At 56.3% G+C, this 20,876-nt stretch overlaps 2 protein-coding genes across 2 annotated transcripts; one reads left to right on the forward strand and one right to left on the reverse strand.

The window, feature by feature from the left end:
- The first annotated feature begins 482 nt into the window (after positions 1 to 482).
- On the forward strand, positions 483 to 15,718 carry MEIOSIN (meiosis initiator). The gene is given in 14 exon segments (XM_039866319.1): positions 483 to 551; positions 1,585 to 1,701; positions 5,520 to 5,639; positions 7,636 to 7,747; positions 8,995 to 9,129; positions 10,000 to 10,245; positions 11,269 to 11,377; positions 12,136 to 12,236; positions 12,727 to 12,882; positions 13,250 to 13,320; positions 13,778 to 13,954; positions 14,023 to 14,267; positions 14,812 to 14,901; positions 15,550 to 15,718. Coding segments are annotated over 14 exon segments (1,917 nt in total).
- A 640-nt stretch (positions 15,719 to 16,358) lies between these two features.
- On the reverse strand, positions 16,359 to 20,571 carry SIX5 (SIX homeobox 5). The gene is made up of 3 exons (XM_039866235.1): positions 19,723 to 20,571; positions 17,946 to 18,748; positions 16,359 to 17,656 (listed from the first exon to the last, which is right to left on the reverse strand). The coding sequence occupies exons 1-3, from the start codon at positions 20,520 to 20,522 to the stop codon at positions 17,037 to 17,039; spliced, it is 2,223 nt and encodes a 740-aa protein (XP_039722169.1). The 5' UTR covers positions 20,523 to 20,571; the 3' UTR covers positions 16,359 to 17,036.
- Positions 20,572 to 20,876: the final 305 nt, after the last annotated feature.

A 20,876-nucleotide genomic window follows, 5' to 3' on the forward strand; every position in this document is an offset into this window, starting at 1 on the left:
AGTTGACAATTGAGGGGTCTAGGGTATCTCAGTATTAGAATTTAGGGTTCCTAGGTTTGGAAGGGCTCCTTTATGGGTTCTAGGTCCTCTTTTTCGAGAGTTTAAAGTCATTGTTTTAGTGTCTCGATATCAGTTTAGAGAGCTCAAACCACAGTTTTCAGGCCTGGTTTTCCCCATTTCAAGGTCTGCCATCTCACTATTAAGACTGAAATACTAAAGTCTGTGTTTGGGAATCTTTAGTTTTAGGTCTGGATCACGACTTAGGGGCCCAAATTTATAATTTGGGATTCATAGACTTCAGTGTAGTTTTGAGTTTTTAATTTGGTCTCTGGGCCCATATTCGTGAGGCTTGGGGACTCCATTTTGGGATCTCTAGTGCTCAAAGGAGCACCAAAGGGAAAATGAAGCCTGCCTATCATGCTGTTCATTTCTCCCAGAATCTCAGAAGTCACTAATAAGTCTTTCTTTTCCCCACTTTGCAGATGTGGGGTTCCAGCAGATATTTGTGTTACCCTGGATGGCCCAGAGCCAGTTACCTGGGTTCCAGTGACAGGTAAGGGCTCCGCCCCCGACCCCTATTTCTCTTACAGCTCCAGCCACTCTGGTCAAATAATAATAACAATAATGTTTACTGAGCACTTTCTGTTTTGTCAGATTCTTTGCTAAACCTTTTGTTTGTATGATATCTTTTAATCCTAATGGCTCCACAAGGAAGTAGATGCGACTATAGCCACCATTTTCAAGAGGAGAGAACCGTGAGGTGTTTCACAAAACCTTTGCAGGCTTTGGCATTCCAAGTGTCTTAAATACTCTTCCTTCCTTTCTTTTATTCACATTCATTTATCCATCAAACACCTACCAAATGCCAGGCATCTTACAAGAGGGGATTCTCACAGCAGATGGAGAGCTGGATCAGGTTTCTCTCTCCCTCCAAAGTCTGGATAACAAAAAAAATAGCCAGAATTCATCTTATCCCCTACTGTCTCCCACCCTGCCCCATGACTTTCTGTCAATTCATCTCTTCATTCATTTATTAACTCCAAAAATAAGTGTCTGCTTTGTCGAGATTCTCCACTTCGGTGCTGTGCTCAGGAGCACCATGAAGAAAAGGAAGAATGCCTGTCCTGCTCCCCATTCCTTCTGGAATCCCAGAAGGAATCCCAGAGATGCACCAGCAATGCATCTCTTTTCCTCCTTTCTAGACGTAGGGTTCTTATATTAGTAAAGACTCTTAGTTGAAATTAATGGAAACCAACCTGAAACCAGCTTAAGCACAAAAGGAGATTTATTGGATCCTTAAAACAAAAACATTCAGGGGCATCAGGCTTGGCTGGTTCCAGATGGGGGTCAAACGATGTTGCCAGGGATGTGCCTCTCTCAGCTCTGCTATTGCCTGGTGTTGGCTTCCTTCTCAAGCAGGCTCTCCCCCTGGCGAGACCAAGGTGGCTCCTAGCAGCTCCAAGTCCACACCTTGCTAACTTGACAAACCCAGCACAGAGTCTTGTACCAGAATCCATTGACTCGTAATTGGCCAAACCTGGGTTACAACCCCAATGCTGAACCAATCATGTGACTCTTCTTGAGCGGACCTTGCTTTTATGCTCCCTAGTGGAAGGAGAGGTTGGCATTAGCCTCTCTGAACCACGTGGACTGAGAGTACGAGACGGGTAGTTCCCCAAAGGAAACTATTACCAGAAAAGGGGGGATAGGATGTTGGTCAACCCAAAGCAACAGTTTTATCAAGCATAGTCATACAATAGCTCCGCCCCATTCTCCAGTATCCCTTATCCTTAAATCATTCTGACAAATGACTGTCTACCTTCTGTCTTGAACTAACATTTTGTGAGCGCTCCCTATGTGCCAGGTACTATGTTAAACATTCCTGACAAGATCAAACTTTCTAGCCACATGCATTTTATAAATGAGTTAAAAACAAGCTCAGAGAGATAAAAGTACTTGCCTAAAGTCACACAGCAAGTGGCAGAGCTGGAATTTCGATCTAGGTCTGTCTGCTTCAAAAGCTAGAGCTTATAACCAACTATTCTGCTGCCTCTTGGGACTGCTCCCCGATCTGTCCCACTTTGGGGAAGCTCTAACTCTTAAGTTTCTGTGCATGTCAAAGCAAATTGGGAACCAGGCCTTGGTTTTCCCATACTAAATATGAGAAATTTGGACTGGTTCTTGGTGAAGGCTCCTTCCAACTCCCATGAAATAAAGGTACTAGGGAGCATTTAGGCTGATCAGCTCAGGGAAGAGGAAACCCGGGAATTAGAGTCATTTGTCATTTCAAAGCCTGAGAGGCCATCACAAGACAGAATGAGCATTCATTAATTCAACAATTTTTTTATTGAGCACCCACTAAATACCAGGCATTATTTTAGGAGCTTGGGATACAGCCAGGGCCACGTTATGATTTTCACGGGCCCTAGGCAATTTTGCCTTCTTGGGCCCCTTCTTCCATAAAAAAAAAAAGAAAATTAAAAATTGTAGTCAATAACAGCATTGGTATGAAGATGAATATAATCTAAGTTGGTTATATCCATTTTTTTCTTATTTTAAAAGAAATTAAAATATTTTCATAAACCCTTAAAAGTATCACGGGCCCTAAGCACTGTGCTTACTATGCCTAATGGACAAGTCAGCTTGTCATAAAACAACAAATGAAAAAGATAAAATCCCTCCCCTTGTGGAGTTTATAATAAAGCAAGGAAGGAAGGAAGGAAGAAAAAGATTTCAGATGCTGATAAATGATATGGAGATGTGACAGAGAACATGTTTATTTAGATTAAGTGGTCAAGAAAGGCCTCTGAAGAGGTTAATTTAAGCTAAGTGGTGAGTGGCAAAGAAGCCAGCCTTGCAAAAATCAAGGCAAAAGAACCTTCCAAGTAGAGGGAATACTGAAGACCCTAAGGCAGAAATAAACTTGGCCGTTTAGAGAAACAAATAAGAGTCCTATGTGGCTGGAGCTGACTTGTTCCTGGCAGACCGAGAGGGCAGAGCTGGGATTAGAGGGTGAAAAGCGTAAAAACTGTGAGGAAAGAACTTGGCTAAAACCAGAACAGCCCAGCAAGGACAGGGGCAGCCTTAGGAGGGTGTTCCTGGCTCCCAGAGGCCCCTGTGAGCAGACCCCAGGTTGCACCCGTTCAGGACTGCCGCCCAGGACATGCCAAGATATTGTGATTTTTAGTCGCCCTTTTGTTCTCTCCAGAATTTCCTTCTGGAACTTCTCCGTTTGCACAGAAGGCTCTGTTGGTGCTTTGCAAAACCCTGAGTAAACATCCAGGGACTACGGTTGATAAGAAACCCTTCTTCTCAGACGTAGTCAAATAACGCCTTGACCTTAAACAGAGCTGGACACTTTTTCTTCCTTGCTTTCTATATTGTTTGTCACCGGGGCTTCTCTAGAACAAAAGGAAAGTCGTATGCAAAAAAGTAAATATCAGGGCTAGACAGGACTTTAGAGGCCAGCCTACCCAATTTTTCTCCAAGGAGAGAACCCCAGAACCCTTGCCCCTCGAAGTATGTTTTCTACCAGGAGGCAGAGACAAATTGGTGATTTTTCCTCTTCCGTTCCTTCATTCAGTCTTCTGTGTTCACAGTGGTTTTGAGGGGATGAACTAATGTTGTCATCTCCTGTCTGAAGCCCTTTAATGGCTTCCCAGTGGTCTCAGGAAAAAGACAAAACTCTTCTGTACTGTGAACCTACGGGGCTCATCTGGCTCGTATCTCCAGCCTCACCCTACAGGACTCCTTGCTTTCTGTGCTATAGACACCCCAGCTTTCTTTCTTTTCAATTCTCCATGCTCCCTCATGCCACAGGACCTTTGCACGAGTTCCCTCTATCTGAAATGTGCTCTTTCCATCTTCATCTGTGCGTTCCATTAATCCTTCAGAACAGGTTCTGGCCAGGTTTACTTCCTCAGAGAAGACCTCATCGGTTGGGCCAAATCCGCCTATTACAAGCTTCCATGACATCAAGCAACACCTCTCCTTTGTCTCCATCAGGGTCAACTTTGTGGGCATGTGACCCACGCAGTCACACGGTCCTGTATTTAGAAGAGTTTGATGCTCTGCTCTCACCATCTTGAAGTTCTCAAGTTTTGAACAAGGGGCCCCACATTTTCATCTGTAGTACCCCTCCCCAGCAAATTACATAGCTGGTTCTGACCCTTGTTGCAATTTTATGTTTGTTTGTGTGACAATTTGATTAACAACTTAATCCTCGAGTATACTGTGGGCTCTAGAAGGGGCCGTATTTGTTTTTTATACTTTTATCCCTGTCTCTTATCACAGTTCCTGGTACAGAGTAGGTGCTCAATAGGTAATTGCCGAATGAATGAATGAGAAAGATTCTTTCAAGATGTCAGAGTTTAGATAAAGAGATGTGTGTCTCCACACCGCTCCCCCATCTCCTTGAGGATGTGATTTCTCTCTGTTTCCACGTCTCTCTGTTTCCACGGTATCCGGCACAGGGCCTGGCAGGAAGGCAAGGGAGGTTGGGGAGACTTGCTGGGGCAGGTGGCGATTGACCTGGGCCCTGAAGGACCACAAGCTAAGGATTGGTGGAGATGGAGGCGTTTGGGCATTCTCGAAGGAGTGGCAGGAGCAGTGGCAGTGGCATGTCATTTGGGAGAGAGGCTTCAACATCTTTGTGTCTCCATCTGTCATGAGAGAGGGTGGAGGTGTGCGTGCACGGGTATATTATGAATTATGAATTCAGGGATTAGATCCCGGAAGTTCATCATCTGCCCAGAAGTCAACTGTTTTCATGCCCTTATTTATTCATTCATTTGACAAATATGCAGTAAGTTCCCACAATGTGCCAGACCTTGTTCTAGGTGCCAGAGATACAATGGTGCCCCCCACCCAGCTCTCAGGCCAATGCAGGGATCAGAGAAATGCATGAGCCCAGGGGGACCTTAGCAGAGGTATCTCACCTGTCCTGTGGAGTTAGGGGTCAGGCTATGTGAGAGAACCAAAGGAAGTAAGAGATGAGGCCAGATGGTCAGCTGGGCCGGGCCGTGAGGGGCACTATAAGCCATGATGAGGGTTTAAACACGATCTTTAATAATGGAATGGCATTGAGAGGTTTGAGGCACTTATCAGGCAACTAACTAATGTCTCAGGTTCAGTGCTGGGCGATTTCACAGACACTAATTTATTTTAGTCCTATTGATAATCCTCTGAGCCAGAATGAATATCCTCATTACCATCGCACAGTTGAGAAAAGCGTGGTCAGATTCGTGTTTCAGAAAGATGACTTTGACTCTACTAGAGAGTATGGATTGGAGGAGGCTAGCAGGGAGGCCGGGAAGCCTATGAGGATGTCAGTACGTAGACTAGGGCAGGAGCCGTGGGGATGCAGGGGAGGAATGGGCAAGATTTGGTGACCGACTGGATAAGGAGATAAGGGATAATGTCCAGACGATGCTGGGGACCGTGCCTTGGGTGCCCGAGGTGGGGGAACACCGAGACAGGAGGTTTGGGAGTCAGATGCCAAATTCCATTTTGGATGTCCCAACCAAAACCAGCTCTTATCCCAAAACAGGAAGCAGAGGAAAAACCACACCAGCAAACTCCATGAGCTGGCATTGCTGCTACCTGTGGGCCTGAAGGCAGGTGGCAGGAAGCTCACCAAGGTAAGGGGACTGAAGGAGAGGAGGTGGATTTGGGAGGCAGGTCTTAAAATGGCAAGAAGCGAGTTAACCTGGGAAGCCTGGACAGACCCCTTCGGTGACAGCACTGCGATGGGTATGGTCAATCCTGCTCTGAATGGGAATTCCTGTGAGCCCGCGAGTAGAAGGCTGCGGGCTTCTTTCTTGCAAAGGAGACCCAGGGAACTGGGAGGGGGAAATAGGCAAGGAGCCAGGCGAAGGTCATTGCTTTGGGAGTCAGACAGCCATGAGTTTGAGCCTTCCAGCTCCACAGCCGCAGAACTCGGGGCAGGATGCTCCCCTTATCAGCTTCTCAAGCCTTGGGTTTCTCAGCTATAAAAGGAGGAAAGAGATCTCTTCCTAGCCAGAGATACTGTGAGGCTAAAATGACCTAATAGCTGTGACAGGCCCCGAATAAATGTCGGTTCTCTCTCTGAGAGGAAATTAGGACATGGACATCTCTGGGGAGAGACATTATACAGACCACTACAGGTTCTCAAAAGTATTTGAGAAATTTTGTCTCCTGTCCTCAAACATTTGAGTATTTGGGGTGCTAGGTGCTGTCATAAACTTTTGGCAGAGCGGGTAGAGATGTCTGGGACACAGTCCCTGCCCTAGAGGAATGACAGTCTAGTCAGGGGACAGGCATCATTTCATCACTGACCAGATGACCACATCTCATGGAATTCTCCCCAGGCCACTCTCTTTACCATCGATTCTCCACTGTGTGAATGATCCCTCTTCTTCCCCATCTTCATTCTGCCTTAAGTTCAGTCCTGGGCCCTCTGCTCCACATACAGCCTGCGTCCCTGTCAGTCCCCAGGCTAAAGTGCATCATCGCAACTCTTCCAGGGCTGTGGGACCTGCTCAGTCCGCTGCTCAGTGAACTAACGGAACTATTACGTGTGGCCTCCCGTGCTTGTGACTGGATGTGGCTCGGATCTGTGGCACCCTTCCCTGCCATTCTGGCTGATTAACTGCCCCTGCCCTATATGATGCTGTGGCTTCTTCTCCCTCTGAGCAGCAAAGCCCCCAGCATATTACTGTGATTGTTACCTTATCTCTGGCCCACTTTAGATGAAGAATTCTGAGATGACAAGGACCATAATGGATAAATCTCTATCCCCGGTGCCCGCAGGGCCTAGCGTAGAGCTGATAACAATAAAAATTGTTCCCAATTTACTGAGGGTGACTAGGAGTGCTGAGTGTTCTATATACATTTTCTCATTTAACCCTCCCCACATCCTTTTTGAGATGCATATGGGAATGCTCATTTTTTGGTTTGAGGAAACTGAAACTCAGAGGGGTCATATTACCCATAGGGACACAGCCAGCTAGTGGCAGAGTGGGAGTCAGATGTGTCTCTCTCCAAAGGCCCACACCCTCAACCACTTTGTCAGTGAATGCTCAGTAGATATTTGTGGAACAAATGAATGAATGAATGAATTCTCTCTGTTGAGGCAGTTGCAGGCCCTGCCCATCTCACCCTCCGATCTCTGGTATTTGAACCTGTGGTGCAGCCCCCAAGCTAACCTTCCCGAAGTTTCAATTACTGAGCCTTCTGTCCTGAAATCGGAGATGATGCCCAACTGCCTTCTGCAAAAGACCTTTCTACTAGTAACATTTTATGTTACATTACAGTTTACAAAGACTTCAGCACAGTGATTGCTGACCATGTGCCAAGGCTTGGTGTGGGAGATACTAAGCTTAAAAGACTGTATCTGCTCTGGAAAAGCCCTGATCTAGTTATCACAAGTTAGGAAAGGTTTTCATTTAATCCCTTGAAAACCTGGTGAAGCTGTTCTCATCCCATCATCAACGAAGCATTCATTAGGCGACTAACCGGTCAGGCTCTGTGCCGGAGGAACTGCTGGGGTGGGCGACGAGGTCCCGGGGCCCTTCTGTCCCTGATCTCCAGCAGAAACATGTCATCTTGGGCCCCTACCCCTGTCCGTAACCCCGTCTCTCTCTTGGGGGGCAGAAGGAGATTCTGCTGCACGTGCTGCACTACATCCACTACCTGCAGAGAAGCATCGCCGTGGCCAAGGCCTTGCTCAAGCTCCACGCCGCCGATGGGAAAGGCGGACTTGGGGGTAAGTCATTCGGCCAGCGTTTCTCGGGGCTTCCTTCATGCTAAGTGTTGTCCTGGTTGCCAGGGTGACTTAGTGACTTAGCCGAGTCCAGGACCTCCCCTCCGCCTGCTCCCCCATCTCAAAGCCTCAAGGAGGGGACAGAGTCAGAGGAAGCTGTCTGGGAAGACTGTAGGGGGAGGGGTTTTGGAAGACAGTGGAGCGGGGAGCCCTGCCAGGCAGAAGGGACAACCTGGGGAGAGCGTGCAGGCGTGAGGAGACACGTGTGGAATGTCTGGGGCCAGGCAAGCGGTGGGTGTGATTGGAGGGACCTCGTGACGTCGAGATGACGTGTGCAGGCTCTCGAGCCAGGTCCGGACGCAGATCCAGGTCTCGTTACCTCAACTTTTGTGCTTCGGTTTCCTCATCTGCAAAACGGGACCAATGCTAGTACTTCCCCTTCTGTGATTGTCATGAAAATTAAACGCGTTCACACATCTAGGGAGTGTTGTAACAGTGCCTGGAACAGGCCGGTCATCCGGCACCACATGCGCTGGGTGCTGTCATTCCTGGCGTGAAAAATACACAGGCGAGAAAGGTAAGAGACGAGGCGAGGACAAGGTCCTGAGGGGCTGAGGAGAGCGACGAGGGAGAGGAGAGTTACCGCAGGACCGGAAGCGGGGGGCAAGCCGTGATCAGAATTGTTTTTTAGAGAGTCCCTGACATCTAATGTGAAGGACTGGTCATTAGCTGACAAGCTGGAGTCAGGGAGATTGGGGAAGATACTGTTAGGAGTGATCCAGTCAGGAGAAGATGAGGCCCCATCTGACACCGGCTGAGCGTGGACAGACGTGGGTTCATCTGGGAGATGGGAAGAACCGCGAGGCGTGAGAGAGAGGCTCCGGGTGACCCCGGGGGGGTCGGGGGCTGATGGAGCCCTCGCTGTCTTGATGCAGGAAGGAAAAGGAATTAATTTGGGGTCGGGAAGATGGGGGCACATTTGAGAAGAATGGAGACTGTCTTCCCCCTCGGCCAAGGCCCAGAATGACCTAGGGAAACCCGTTTTCTCCCTGTACTTTTGCCGCCTGACTGTGCAGCCTCAGACGAGTCCAATCCCCTCATGGGAACTCAGTTTCCACCTTTGTAAACTGGAGCCCTCGGCAGCCTGACCCCCACCCCTGCCAGGACCGAGAAGCATCATCTGGAAGGCAGCGTTTGGGTTGGGATGAGGGTGAGGGTATCTGACCTGTCTCCTTCTCCATCCTGTGCAGGGCTGGGCCGGAACCCCACTGTGGGCCCAGCGAGGCGGAGACACTCCACTCCCTCTAGCTCCCCACACTCGTATAAGTCCTGTCTCCAGGGAGCCTGCCGGAAACCTCGGAAGAAGAAGCTGCAGCGGGGGTCAGGTAGAAGCTGTCAGTAGAAGCAGAACAGAAAGCGGGGGTCAGATGGGAGCGGGGCTCCTTCTCCAGGGTGCAGTCAGCAATCCTGAACCCCTGACAGAGCTTCAGAGTCAGACGTGCCTGGGTTCCACTCCTACTCTTTCTAGCTCTGAGGCCTGGGGTGGGCCCTCTACTCTGAGCCTCGTCTTCCTCATCTGGGGATTGTAGTGCCCGACACAGGGCGCGCAGGGTAGTCCTAAGGATTAAGAGCCTGGGAACGTACGGTTGGAGCAATGCTTAAATGGAGAGGCACATGGTCAGGGCCCAGCGAAGGGAAGCTGCTGGCAGCATTTATTGTGTTCGCGGCCGGTCATTCATCCCCAGGTCAAGGCATCAGGGGCACGGGGTGGAAGAAAGACCCAAGTCTGGGAAGCTGGCGTCCTGGGTCCGGCTTTGGCCTTGCTCCCACTCACTACACATCCCTTCCCTTTTGTGGGCCTCAGTTTCCATGTCTTTAAAATGGGAGTTGAACCTCATTCATGGTTTCCAGCCCCGGCTGCACATCTGAATCACCCAGGTACTTAAAAAAATGCCCGTGCCTGTGCTTCACACCCAGAAGGTTGGGTTTCAGTGTCTGGAATGGAAGTTGGACTTCGGTGTTTTTTCAGAGCTCGCTAGGTGATTTGAACCTGTGGGTAGGGAAAGGGAGCGTCGGACTAGGTGATCTCTAATTCAGGATCCGGGCTTCCCCAGGAAGCACTGATAAGTAACCAGGCCAGGCAAAGCTTTGAAACAGGTGGTTGGGCCCAGAGCAAAGAAGACCCCCACCTGAGCCATCTTCTGGTGACGGTCAGGTTCCCAGCCCCATCTGATGTCATCTCTCCGCTCTCCCAGACCGCCAGACCCGGGCCCAGCACCCCCGCCGCTGTCTGGCCCTGGACAAGCTCAGGAAACAGGTGACCCCTTGCGCAGACCAGAAAGGAGGACATGTGGGAGTGACCACCATTCCTCCAAGATGCTTCGACTCCTGCATTCACCCCAAGGCTGCATCGTCCCCACCTCAAGGTGACATAGAGGGAGGAAGATCCTGGCTGGCATTGCCAGATGTGGCTGAGGACAGCATCCACTGTGACCTTTCAAGTTGGTCTCTTTCCTCACCATTCATTTACCAGTCATTTGCACACCACTTACGAGGCACCCGCAGCATCCCGGGCACAGTCCTAGTAGCTGGGGTTTCAGCGGTGAACGAGAGAGACACTGTCCCCGGCTTCACACGGCTTGTGACCTCTCTCTCCGTTTTCTTTTCCCTTCAGGCTCCGCTGTGGGTGTGAGGGCAGGAGAGGGTCAGTGCCGCCCTTGTGTGAGGGCTGCAGATCACAGTCGGGATAAGAGCAGGGCCTCCTGTGAGACTTCGCTCGAAGCAGCCAGACAGTTGCTCCGGTGGCTCCCCGTCCCTGTGCCATCTTGAAAACGTGTCATGGCACACCCAGCAGAGCCGGGCGAGAAAGGGAACAGTTGGCAGGCAGGGCCTCGCGTCATCTCATCCTCTATTCGTCCCCTCAGCCCGTACACCCTGAGCAGCACCTCCGTGCCAGGCCGTGTGCTGGGCACTGGTGACGTAGTCCAGTGAGAGAGCCACACACTCTCACTGATGGCCCAGAGCGAGCCAGACTTCCCGCGGTTGCCCAGGAGGCCGCAGAGCCCAGAGGAAAAGGCTGACTCACCTGGGGAGGGAGGGCTCCCCAGATCTGCTGGCTGTGTAACTTGGGACAAGTTACCTGGTAGCCTGATGCCTCGGTTTACTTAACTGTAAAGTAGGTGCAGCGACGGTGCTCCTCCCCAGAGGGTTACTGAACAGCGTGTAAAACGCTTGAGACCCTCTGGCCGTGGGAAAGCACTTGGTACTTGTTCGCTATTATCGTCCTCACTGCCGCTTAAGGATTGTATCTGCCTTACAGCTTCTGGTAAGGATGTGAGATCCCAGAAACCTAGCGGTGATTCTGGTTACCCCCGCGCCTCCTGCAGAGGCCACGAAGCTTGAGGTTTTGGCTAGGGTGGGGGAGGGAGAGGCCGTGGCCGACCCTGGCACCTCCTCACCCCTCCATCTGCGAGTCTGGAATTTGTTCCGGTCTGAGGTGTGATCACCCCGACTTGCCTCCTTAGGCTGCTATTTCGGACAGAGAGCCCAGGGCGATGGGCATTATCCCACCTTCAAGGCCCAGCAAAGGGCTGAGAGGATCCATTTTCTCAGTCGGACACAGTCCTGTCCCAGGTAAGGGAACCCCAAGGGCTTTGAGTGGGGGAGGCTGAGGCGTTCGGTCCGGAATGGCTGAGGGGCAGCGAGAAATGAGGGGGATTTACATCCTCTGCTGGTGCCAGAGCATCGTAAGCCGGGAGGAGAGCCCTGCCTCCTGTTTGCCGCCCTGGCTGGTCTGCCTGCCTCCCATCACACCTTCCTCCCTAGTCGACTGACTGGCCTTTCTGACACAGAGACCTTGACCCTGCCAGTCCGTGGCTTAAAGCCCTCCCTCAGTGCCCGCAGGTAGAAGCCCAGATATTTTTACTGGCATTTGAGAACTTTTCCAGCCCGAGCCCCTCTTGCCAGCACCCCCTCCTGCCCCTCCCCGGTGACTCTTACCCTTAACACCTCCAAATATTCGCCACTCACTCGGCCCCTCTGGGCTCTTCATCCTCCGGTCCCTTTTCCCAGAAAGCCTGTTCCCGGGTACACATGGGAAACGCTGGGTCATTCAGGCTGTACCCACTCCTGCCCTACCTACTCACCTCCTCCGCCCCCCAGCTCCCCCTGCAGCTGCCTCTCCTCACAACCCTCAAGGCTCCTCGAGGGCAGCACCTCGGCTCACCAAAGCTTTCTGCCCCACAACGCTCCCCAACAGCCAGCACGAGGGATCCCGTCTTATTTTACAGTGGCCGACACTGAGTCACCCAACGGGGAGGCAGCTGACCCAAGGTCACAGCGCTTCCCAGCCTAGGGCTCCGGGTCTGCCTCTTGAACTCCACCTTTTACAGGCAGAAGCTGGTGTTCTACGATTCCAGCGAGGAAGCGGACAAGGAGTCCCCAGATGCTGACCCTTGGCTTCCCACCTGCACCCCAGAGGGCGGCCACCACGGTGACTGAAACGCCCTCTCTCTGTGTGGGCTGGTCTAGGGCCTTCTTGGTACCTTCCTTGTGAAGAGTTCAGTGGAAGGGGGACAAGCAGGAAGGGGAGGGACGTCTGCTACGCACGGAGATGTCAAACGCAGTGTGCCCTCGGTCACTGAGTAATCTGTGGCCCTGGCAGACATTGCTGGCCAAGCATCACCCTTTGCAGGGATCCCAGACACTGTCTCGGAATCTTTCTTAACACAGAGCCGCAGGCAGCTACGACCTGTCTATCAGATCTGGCACATGATGATACTGATTTTTCTTTTTTCTTTTTTTGCCATCCTTGACATAATGCCAGGGACTGTGCCTCTTCATTTTTTCGACCAAGCACTTAAAATGAGCAATTGACAGAGTCACTTCTCCCCAGTTTCTGGCACCATCTCCTCAAAGCCAGCTGCTGTGTTTTGAGAGGGCGATTTGTGACCACACCTCCAAGCCTGACGTTTTGTTTTCAGGGAGCCCACTAGCCTCGGGGCCTTCCCTGAATGACACCTGGAGCGTGACTGGCCATCCGACCGAGATCCTAGGCCTTAGCCCTTCCTTCTTCAGCTCCCCTGGGAAACTGCTGCCAGAACAGATCTTGGAGGATGGCGCCGAGTACCTGACCCAAGGTGAACGTCCAGGGCTGGACCTGACGCTTGGTTCATTCAGAAAGCACATGGTGACGCCTGCCAAGTGCACAGCCCCGTGCTGGCCGGCGCTGGGCACCTGAGGATGAGCCCCATCCAGGCCTTGCCTCGAGGAGCCCACAGCCCAGTGGGGGAGTAGCCGCAGGCCAGCTTGGGGAGCGGAGGAAGCTCCAGGAGCCCGGAGCAGGCACCTACTTGCTCTGCCCAGGCTGGAGGTGCCCCACGGGAGATAGTCTGGCAGCTGGATTTGGACATGGGGCAGGGAATCCAGAAACCCAGAAAGTAGTGCTCCGGCTAGTGGGCTGGTGGGACAAAGGCCTGGTGCCATTCGGGCCTCCCTCCCCGACAGATCTCTTTGAAGAAGTGTTCTCAGATCCTGTGTCTTCACCTTTTGCCTGCGTGCTCGAGGTACCACAGAAGGTAGGCCTCTCTCCGTCCATCTGTCCATGGACGTGGCCGTCCTCCGCACACGCACCACTCGCCTGGCGTGATTCCTTCGTCCATCCCCTCAACCTTTCCAGAGACCCGTCCACCCACCCTTTGAAAGCCCATTGCTGGCCTCCAAGCGCCCGCTCTACGCTGGGCGGTTAAGACTTGCCCAGAGCATCGCAGCTACCACATGAGGTGGGAAACCGTTGGGATTAAGAGATATCGCCCTCGAATAGGAGACAGAAGACCCGAGCCCAGTGCAGCCCCTCTCTGACCGCTGGGGGAGCTTGGGAACATTTGCTTGAATGTGCAGGGGACATCTGGATGAGGTGGTCTTAAATCAGAGCTGTTTCTCATGCTCATTTCCTAGGAAAGCAGTGAGTGGGGGCGTGAAGGGACACCCCTGTCTCCCCTCACATCCGCTGCATCTTTCTCCTTCAACCCCCAGGACACACCCTCGGAGGTCGCCAAAGAGCCTCCCCACTCCCACAGACTGTGCCGGTCCTCGGTCTCTCAGGACCACTGCTACCTCGTACCGAGCGACAGCAGCAAGGGGCCGTCCTCCCCCAGCTCCGAGGACTCGCACACCGACACGGACACGGAGTCGGTGTGGAAGCAGCAGCAGGTGAGGAGGGACTGCTGAGGTTGGTGCCACTTCTCCTGCCCGCTCTCATCTCTCTGTCCCCCACCCAGCATGCTCAGGCCGACCACGAGGGCCCCAAGTCCTCCAGCGAGGAGGACGAAGACTACACGTGGACCCCCACCCGGCGGGCCTCGACCCTGCCCGTGGCCGGAAGGAAGACGAGGAAGGGCTGGACAGGCAGGGGCCCTGTGAAATCCAAGAAGAAGAGGACAGTCCCCTGCTCCACGCAGATGAAGAAAAAATGTGTCAATGGCTTCATCATGTTCTGCAGGATGAACCGGAAGCAGTACATCCGGTGAGTGGGGGTCCTCTTTGGCCGCTCGCCCCCCGGAGCATGTTGTCCCATTCTGTCGCACACATCGGCTCCTTCTAGGAACCACCCATGACCCTTCCTCAGCCATACTCCCCGCCAGCATCTCCCCTGGCCCCATTGCATTGGTTAGGGCCTGTCAATTGTAAGCAGTGAAACCCACCTCAGACTTAAGAAAAAAAGGAAATCAATTGGCTTTATAGCCTGAAAAAAGGGGAGGGGGTGGATGGCCTTCAGATTGCCTTACAGGAAGACCCAAGGGCTGGTACTGGGAGCAGTGGACACAGGACCCCTACACGTCCTGGGACGCGGGTGTCTCCTTCCCAACAACCATTTAGTCCAGCCCCCTCTTTGACGCCTGAGCTCCAGGGTGCATAATGGCGGCTTTTCAGGGTACCCAATGTGGCCGGTTAATGTCCGAGTTCTCAGAGGGAAAGCTGAGGCTCTGATAGGATGAGGGAGCCTTCCATGGTCAGACTGAGCCAGGCCGTCCCCCAGGCCGCTCCTTACCTCCTCCCTCCTGTCCCAGAGCCTGCCCGGGGACCGCATCCACAGCTGCCACCAAGGAGCTGGCCCAGCTCTGGCGAACGATGACCCAGCAGGAGCGGAAACCGTACTGGTGAGGAGCCCGGCCGAGCGCGTGGTGCAGCGCAGGCCGCCTGCCCCTCAGCCCTGCTCGGCTCTGCAGGGCCCTGAGCTCCACGAGGTTGGAAACGGGCTGGGCGTTTGCTGGGATAGGAGATTTGGGTGTTGCAAATTTTTACGTAGTATTTTGGGGTGACAGGGGTGGGGGGGTGCTCTACCTTGGAGCTTGGAAGGGCAAATAGCTTAATTCAGGATCTGGATCCCGCTGCCCTGAGTCTCTTTTGCCTTCTCTGCCACGGGAAGCTTCTCAGAGCAGGAAACGGTCCCACCTTCCTTCCGGTTGGCTCTCTCCTCTGCGTCTTCCATCTCCCCTCCTTTTCTGAACCCCACCCCGTCCCCCAGCGGCAGAGCCGCCACCCGCCTGTTTCTCAGTTGGCTCCCGAAACACACATTTGTGTGCACAGATTTTTAACAAGAGTGTGGAGCGTCAGCAGGAAGCCCTCGGTGGAGTCCCATGTGCAGACTGGGACTCGGAGGCCCAGAGGTTCGCCTGGTGGGACCAAGTGGAGCCCTGGTCCCCCCTCAGCCCAGGCCCCGTCACCGCTGGGGCCAGAGCGCCAGGGGTGGGACGCTCGCCTGGGAGGTAAGCGAGGCAGCTGCCATGCCATCACCTCTCCCGCAGCGTCAAAGCTCGAAGGTTCAGCCGTCGGCACAACCGGATCGTGAAGCAGGAGAGCTCCAGCAGCGAGGACGAGGACTGGGGGACCCCCAAGCCCTTCTACCAGCTGCTGGCTGAGAAGGCCCACTGTTGCCCAGAGCTGGCCTCTCAGCTGCCCCCTCGCCGTAAATGAGGGGAATTCCTCTCCCCCTCCTCCCTCGCCGCCTTGCAGCTCCTGCACCTGTGGTCTGAAGCCAGGAGCCATGAGGAAGAGGCCGCCCCCTCACGGGCCTCACCCCTGCTGGCGCAGGTGCCCCCCACCAGTGTCCGCGGGGCTGGGAGGGGGCAGATGTGTCAAGCCAGACGCTTCGTGTGTTTGCCTCGTAGGCGGGCAGCTGAACTCTGCCCTCCCACAGCCCGCTGCCCTTCTCACGGCTCCTTCCTAGCCCAAGGTGCAGCCAGGGGCCGGGGTTGGGGGAAGCCCTGGATGAAATGCAAGGTGGTCAGGAAGGGCTTCCCTGTGCCCCGCCTCTGCCCAGCCGGGTTCATTCTCGCCTCAGCCGACTCCTCCCTCCCCCGTTCTATTTATAGATTATTTATTATTGCCAATAAAACAAAGTAAGTGGAACCCTCGTTACCAGCAAGGCAGACCAGGCAGGGCGCTCTGGGCCCCTGCTCCCTCCACCCTGCATCTGAGGCCGCAGGGCCCCAGGGGCTGCAGTGCCCCCCACTTCCCGCGGGGAGCAGTCACCCCCAAGCCAGAATCTCAAGTGGGGCTCCATGGGGTTTTTCTTTGGGCAAGTCGCTCAGGAGGTAGCCGACAGCCCTGCAGGTTCGAGTTGTTTGTTAACTTTATTTTCATTGAAACAGAGCCATACCGTGTCCTAAAAAAATAAAGATTTAGGATACAAACGAGACACAGGGGTCAGAGCTGCCCCGCAGGTGAGGGGATCTTTGGTCTGGGGCCGGACGTGAGGACGAGGGCTGCAGTCCCGGGAGAGCCTGCCCAGGTCTCCCCACACCTGCGCTGCGTTTCGGCAGGAAGGGTCCGTCATTCCCCACGCACGGGACCACCTGTCCTCCACCCTGACTCCCAGCGTTTCTGAGCACAGCTGGATGTCGGTGGGGCTATTAATAGTGTCCTGGGGAGTGGCGGGGGGAGGGCTCAGGGGGTTGGAAACCCAGCCATCTGGCCAGGTTTTCAGCTCACAGCTAGTACCAGGTCGAGGGGGGCAGAGCCCCTGAGTCAGGACCCCCAGGCTCCCCATATATGTGGGGGCAGAGCAAAGAGAGGGCTGTAACAGGCGGCTTCCCGTCCGGAGGGTAGGGCCCCCGGACAGGGGTGAGCCCCGGGCACGCCCAGGGTTCGGAGAGGTTAGGCAGACCGAGGGGCAGGCGTAGTGTGTGTGGAGGCTTCAGATGGCGACATCGTGTTTCTGAAAGGTTCCCTACTCCCGGCGGTCCTGGATCTCGAGCACCAATGTCCGGAGAGGCGACGAGGCCTGGTGGGGTCACAGTTCCAAGGGCTCTTCCACCGGCACCGACTGTAGCTGGGTCAGAACCTTGGCCTCAGCTTCCAGCCCCTCCTCAACCTCCCCCCCGGCTGTGGCCCCCAGGAGCAGCCCCTCGGGGTCGGGGTCCGGCAGCCTCAGCACGGTGTGGGGGGGCTGTGTCCCCAGCCCCTTCTCCGCTTCTAGCAGCCCTTCTGTGCCCGTGCTCAGTTCCAGTCCCGCCGGCCAGATGGGCACAGTCGCGGTTGACAACATGAGGCCCTCGGGCGGGGGTGCTGGAAAGCCGGCCAGGAGGCTGGAGGAGTCTGGGGAGAAGGGCAGGCTGGCGGTGACGGTGGCGGCAGGAGCAGGGGGTGGCTGTGGAGGCTGCTGCGCAGAAAGTGTGCCTAGGCCGTGGGCCTCCGGGAGAGCAGGGCTGGGGGCCACCGGGAGGGCTCCTTCGGGCACCGAGACTGCCGGGTCTGGCTTCAGGGGCAGGGCCAAGCTGGGGGCAGGTGGCAGGACCTGGGACACCAGCATGCTGGTTGGGAAGGTGGCGGTGAGGATGATCTTGCCCTGCTGCACGGCCACACCTGTCACGATGGGGCTGCCAGACACGGGATTGGCCAGGAGGAAGTTTCCTGTGGGGAGAGGAGACGGCCCCAGCCCCCCGCACAGGGTGAGAGGGGAACCCCGCCAGGCGCAGCACGGAGGCTCAACGGCCTGGCCTGCGGTGGGAGGCAAACTGAGGGCCTCCAGGGAGAGACCAGGTCTGGGTGCTCTGAGCCTCCGCGCTACCTGGCACAGGACGGTTCTGGGACATACAAGGGATGAGCCTGGCCCCATCCCACACACACACCCCAAGCCCGACAGCACCCTCCCTCCCTGAGACGACCACCCCCCACCCAGGCCAGAGGGAGGCAGTGGTACCTGGGGCCGTGGCTGAAGGCAGCTGCAGGGCAGTCACACCCACTCCGGAGTTTATCAGGTGCACATTGGCGGGGCCCGCCGCAGCTGCCACCTTCACAGGGCTGCCTGGCCCGGCTGCCAACAGCTGCAGCGGCCCCACAGCCTGCGGCAGGGTCACCACCTGTGAGGTGGGCACCACCTGGGGCAGGTTCAACAGTGGCGAGGCAGGGCCCAGGCCGGCAGGGTACCCAGGGGGCGGGGAGAGTGGCACCACTTGTGGAGCAGCCACAGAAGGCACTGGACCTGGGGCCAGAGGAAAGGTGGCAGCCGGCGGGGGGCCCGGCACCACTTGGGGCAGAGGCCCCGGCACCTCCTCCCCAGTGGGCCCTGAGGCGGCCGCCTGGGTCACCTTGGTCTCAGGGACCTCAGGCTGAGCCTCCTCCAGTCGAACCTCCCCAGTTTGAGGGTCTAGGACCAAGGAGGTCTTGCCCTCGCTGGGCCCCAAAGCACTGGGCTGTGGTGGGGGGGCGCCCCCGCCCCCTGTGAGCAGCAGGGGGCCCAGGCCCGAGGCCTCCCCCAGGGCCAAGCTGTTGATGATCACCGGGCTCCCATTGAGGAGCACGGCCGGCGAGCTGCTGGCAGCCAGGAAGCTCCCGTTCACCAGGATGGAGGAGGAGGCTGGGCATGGCGCAGGAGGGGCGGCCCCAGCCAGGAATATGGAGCCCTGGGCAGGGGCCTCCGTGGCCACTGGAGCCACCCCTCTCTCCAGGTCCTCGGGGCTGCGGCTGGACTCGTCCTCAGTAGTGGGGTTCCCATCAGACTCGCTGGCCAGAGACAGAATTATGAGTTGAGGCCCCAAATGCTGGCCAGCTGATTCCTGCAGAGCTGCAGGAGCACAGGCTGACCACTGCCTCCCCACCTTTCCCCAGCCCAAACTCTTGGGGACATTTCCTGGGGGTTACAAAACCTCTCTGAGACCACCCAAGGACTTCAAGGACAGAGCCTCTGCAAGCCCTTCGTTGACACCACTGCACGATGAATGTCACCAGCTTAGGCTGGCCGCATCTCCAGGGCGGAGGCCTTCTTCTCCCACCCCTTTGGCCTTCGGGCCCCAGAAGCTGAGCACCCAGGCTGTCTCGAGTCTCCTGGGTCAGGCTGAAAGCAGCTCAGTGGCTTTGGAGAGCGAGGAGGCGGCTGGCCGCTCAGTTCCCAGTGCCTCCCCCTGGGCGTCAGAGAAGGGAGTGAGAGGCCGACGTGCGGGGTGGGAGGGGAAGGGCTTGGATTACAGGGAAACCGGAGCTGGGGAAGGTTCACGTTTCACAACAAAGGCAGACGACGGACCACGCTGTTTTGGGCCCTGAGGGGAGTGCGGAGGGGGGGTGAGGAAGAGCCAAGGTCCGGGAAGGGACCTGCGTGCGGCTCAGGGGCCCGAGAGAAGCCGCGACTTCGGGTGGGGTGGACACAGGCCCCACCCCCTTTCCCGCAGCCCCTCTTTTTCTCTGCCTCCCCCCAGTCTAGCTACCAACACGGATGGGACCTGGGATGGAGCCCTGAGTGGAGCAAAGGGAAGACGTCTCCCAGCCTCTCCGAGAGGAGCAGCGATGCCGGGGAGGGGGCTCCGGGCGTGTGCCCGTTCCATCCACACTATTCCCCGCGCGCGGCGGGCGCCCGAGGGTGCGAGCAGGAGGCGTCCGAGGAGCTCGGCGCCCTGGCTCCAGCAGTGGGCGTGCGGGAGAAGGGGGCTGGTGGGTAGCACATCCCCGAGACAGCGGGACTTGTGCCTCCCGGATCCCCTCACCTCTTGCAGGGCGCGCCGCCACCGCCCCCAGTCCGGTCGCGCTGTCGCCGATTCTTGAACCAGTTGCTGACCTGCGTGAGCGAGAGGCCGGTGAGAGTGGCCAGGCGGCGCTTCTCGTCCGGCGTGGGGTAGCGGTTGCCGCGGTAGCAGGCCTTGAGCGCGGCGCGGGAGCGCTCCTTGAAGCAGTAGACCGTCTCCTCGCCGTCCCAGATGGTCTTGGGCAGTGGAAACTTCTTGCGCAGACGGTACTTGTCCACTGCGCCCAGCGCGCGGCCGCGGGCCCGTTCGGCCTCGTGGTAGCGCGCGCGCAGGTAGAGGTCCTGCAGGAAGGCGTGGTGGGCGGCGGGGAAGGGGCGACTCTCGAGCAGCCGGTAGAGCTCGGCGTACTCGCCCCGCTGGAAGGCCACCAGGGCCCGAGCGCGCAGCACCGGGTCGCTGCCACGTAGGCGCTCGGCCGGGGGCAGTGCGCCCAAGAAGCGGCTCAAGCGGCCGGCGTGGCCCGCCTGTAGCAGCGCCTCGCAGACGCACGCCACCTGCTCTGGCGAGAAGCGGAGGCCCGTGGGCGGCTCGGCAGCGGCCTCGGGAGGCGACCCGGGGACGCCCGGGGACCCCGGGCCCTCCGCTCCCGCCGCCGCTTCGCCCGCCCCGGCCCCGGCCGCCGCCGCCGCCTCACCCTCCGCCGCCTGCAAAGTCTGCAGGAGCTGGCGCGCTTCCTCCTCCTCCTCTTCGGTCGCCGCCACCGCTACCGCCTCCCCCCCAGCCGCCGGCCCCGCGCTCGGCTCCGCAGGCAAGGTAGCCATGTTTTGCAACTTTGGGAAGTTCCTCCCTCCTTCTCCTCCCTCGGGCTTCTTTCCCACCAGCCTCTCCTCTGCCCGTCCCCCCCTCTCCGGCCCCTTTCGCGCCTCCGATCTTCTCCCCTGTCGATTCCGCGTCTTCCCCCCCTCAATGCCAGGCCCAGCGTCCCACTAGGGTCTCTCTCTCCCAGCGTCTGTGTTTGTGCCCGTCCCCCTCCCCGTCTGTCCGTGATTCTCCCTTTGTTTTCCCTCCGCCTCAGGCCGCGCTTTTTGCCTCCCCCCGCGTGTGCCTCTGGCTCAGGGCCTCAGTTTCCCCACAGGGACAACGAAGAAGATAACGGGCCGTCCGGGAGGGCTAAG

Source organism: Pteropus medius, unplaced genomic scaffold (genome assembly GCF_902729225.1).
Source record: "Pteropus medius unplaced genomic scaffold, Ma_sr-lr_union100, whole genome shotgun sequence".
In the NCBI taxonomy this organism is placed as follows: domain Eukaryota; kingdom Metazoa; phylum Chordata; class Mammalia; order Chiroptera; family Pteropodidae; genus Pteropus; species Pteropus medius.